The 1,404-nt window shown below is 47.7% G+C and overlaps 1 protein-coding gene across 1 annotated transcript in view; it reads left to right on the top strand.

The window, feature by feature from the left end:
- The first annotated feature begins 642 nt into the window (after positions 1–642).
- LOC120788393 (hemoglobin subunit beta-2) overlaps positions 643–1,404 on the top strand; it is a 971-nt gene continuing 209 nt past the window's right edge. Inside the window, exons 1-3 of the mRNA XM_040124188.1 lie at positions 643–857; positions 997–1,219; positions 1,338–1,404. The exon at positions 1,338–1,404 is cut by the window's right edge and continues 209 nt beyond it. Of these exons, the coding sequence (XP_039980122.1) occupies positions 766–857; positions 997–1,219; positions 1,338–1,404 (382 nt within the window). The 5' untranslated portion in view covers positions 643–765. The remainder of the gene's footprint in view (positions 858–996; positions 1,220–1,337) is intronic.

Raw genomic sequence — 1,404 nt, 5'->3', positions numbered from 1 at the left:
ACTGTCAATAGAAATGCCTGCTGCTTGCAACACCGTCTTGGCTCTCGGTTCGTTCAAGCTATATCATTCGACATTGTTTATTCATTTATCAATTTTCATAAATGATCGTTCAACATTCTGCCCTGAACTTTAAAGACTGCTGTCCGAGGTGCTGATCCTGGGACGTCCCGGGATGTGGGAGCTGTCCGAAGTGCTCCCTGAAAGGGAAAGTTGACTGGATTTGCCGCTTAGGTAATTCAGCGGTAACTGTGCAGTGTAGCCGGGTAACAAACTGGCATCTCTTTGCATCCACCAGACTGTGGCTCTGTCAACAGCTTGTGATCATTTGAATTTTCGCCTATTCAACCAAAAGATACTGACAAAGGGGGAAAAAGTCCCAGGAAAGATTGTAAACACTTTTACATCGTTAATGCCTCTTAAGACACACTTGGTATCTGTTACCCATTGATTTTTATAGAAATCGTTGTGGGTCTGAGGCGTTTTATATCAGTTTGTATTGCTGAGTGGTGCGGCTCTAAGGGGCTGCGGAGGGTCTACTTTACGGCCCGAACTAGAACTATTTCCTCTCTCTCTGAAACAATCTAAGTGTTGCAGATACGCCCTTCTCTTATCGTTCTTGCAAATCCACAACACAGTGCTTGTCCGGCCCACCGCCCGTCCAATCGCATGCATCTGGGAGGGGAGCAGGCTTGCTTTAAAAGTTGCATCTGGTGTCGGTGAGCACAGGATCTACCGACCCGCACAGGAAAACCTAGAGCCGGCAAAATGGTTGAATGGACAGACTTCGAGCGCGCCACCATCCAGGACATCTTCGCCAAGATGGACTATGACGACGTGGGCCCTGCTGCTCTTTCCAGGTTAGACATATTTCCTATTCTGCGTTAACACTATTTAAAGAACATTAATGATCGGATGTAGAGCATATGTTCATTTTCTTAGCACATATTTCGTCTCTTAATCTAACCCCCACAAAAAACACTTCACATGCCTCCACAGGTGTTTGGTTGTCTACCCCTGGACTCAGAGGTATTTCGGCAACTTTGGAAACCTCTACAACGCCGCTGCCATCATTTCAAACCCGATGGTTGCAGCTCACGGAAAAGTTGTCCTCCACGGTCTGGACCGGGCTCTGAAGAACATGGACAGCATCAAGGAAACCTACGCCGAGCTGAGCGTGCTCCACTCCGAGAAACTGCATGTGGACCCCGACAATTTCCGGGTAACACTATATGGAACAAACACGATTTGAAACGATTATTCCCATTTGGTGATTATCACCAAACGCCTCACCCCTCATGTTGCTGGTGTTTTCTGATCCATGTGGTGTTGTGTTGCAGCTGCTGGCCGACTGTCTGACCATTGTGGTGGCTGCTCGGATGGGCAAAAACTTCACCGGTGATGTCC

The sequence above is a fragment of the Xiphias gladius genome, chromosome 3 (assembly GCF_016859285.1).
Source record: "Xiphias gladius isolate SHS-SW01 ecotype Sanya breed wild chromosome 3, ASM1685928v1, whole genome shotgun sequence".
NCBI classification, from domain to species: domain Eukaryota; kingdom Metazoa; phylum Chordata; class Actinopteri; order Istiophoriformes; family Xiphiidae; genus Xiphias; species Xiphias gladius.
Note: the sequence above shows the minus strand (reverse complement) of the source record. Positions and strands in the feature narration are given on the sequence as shown.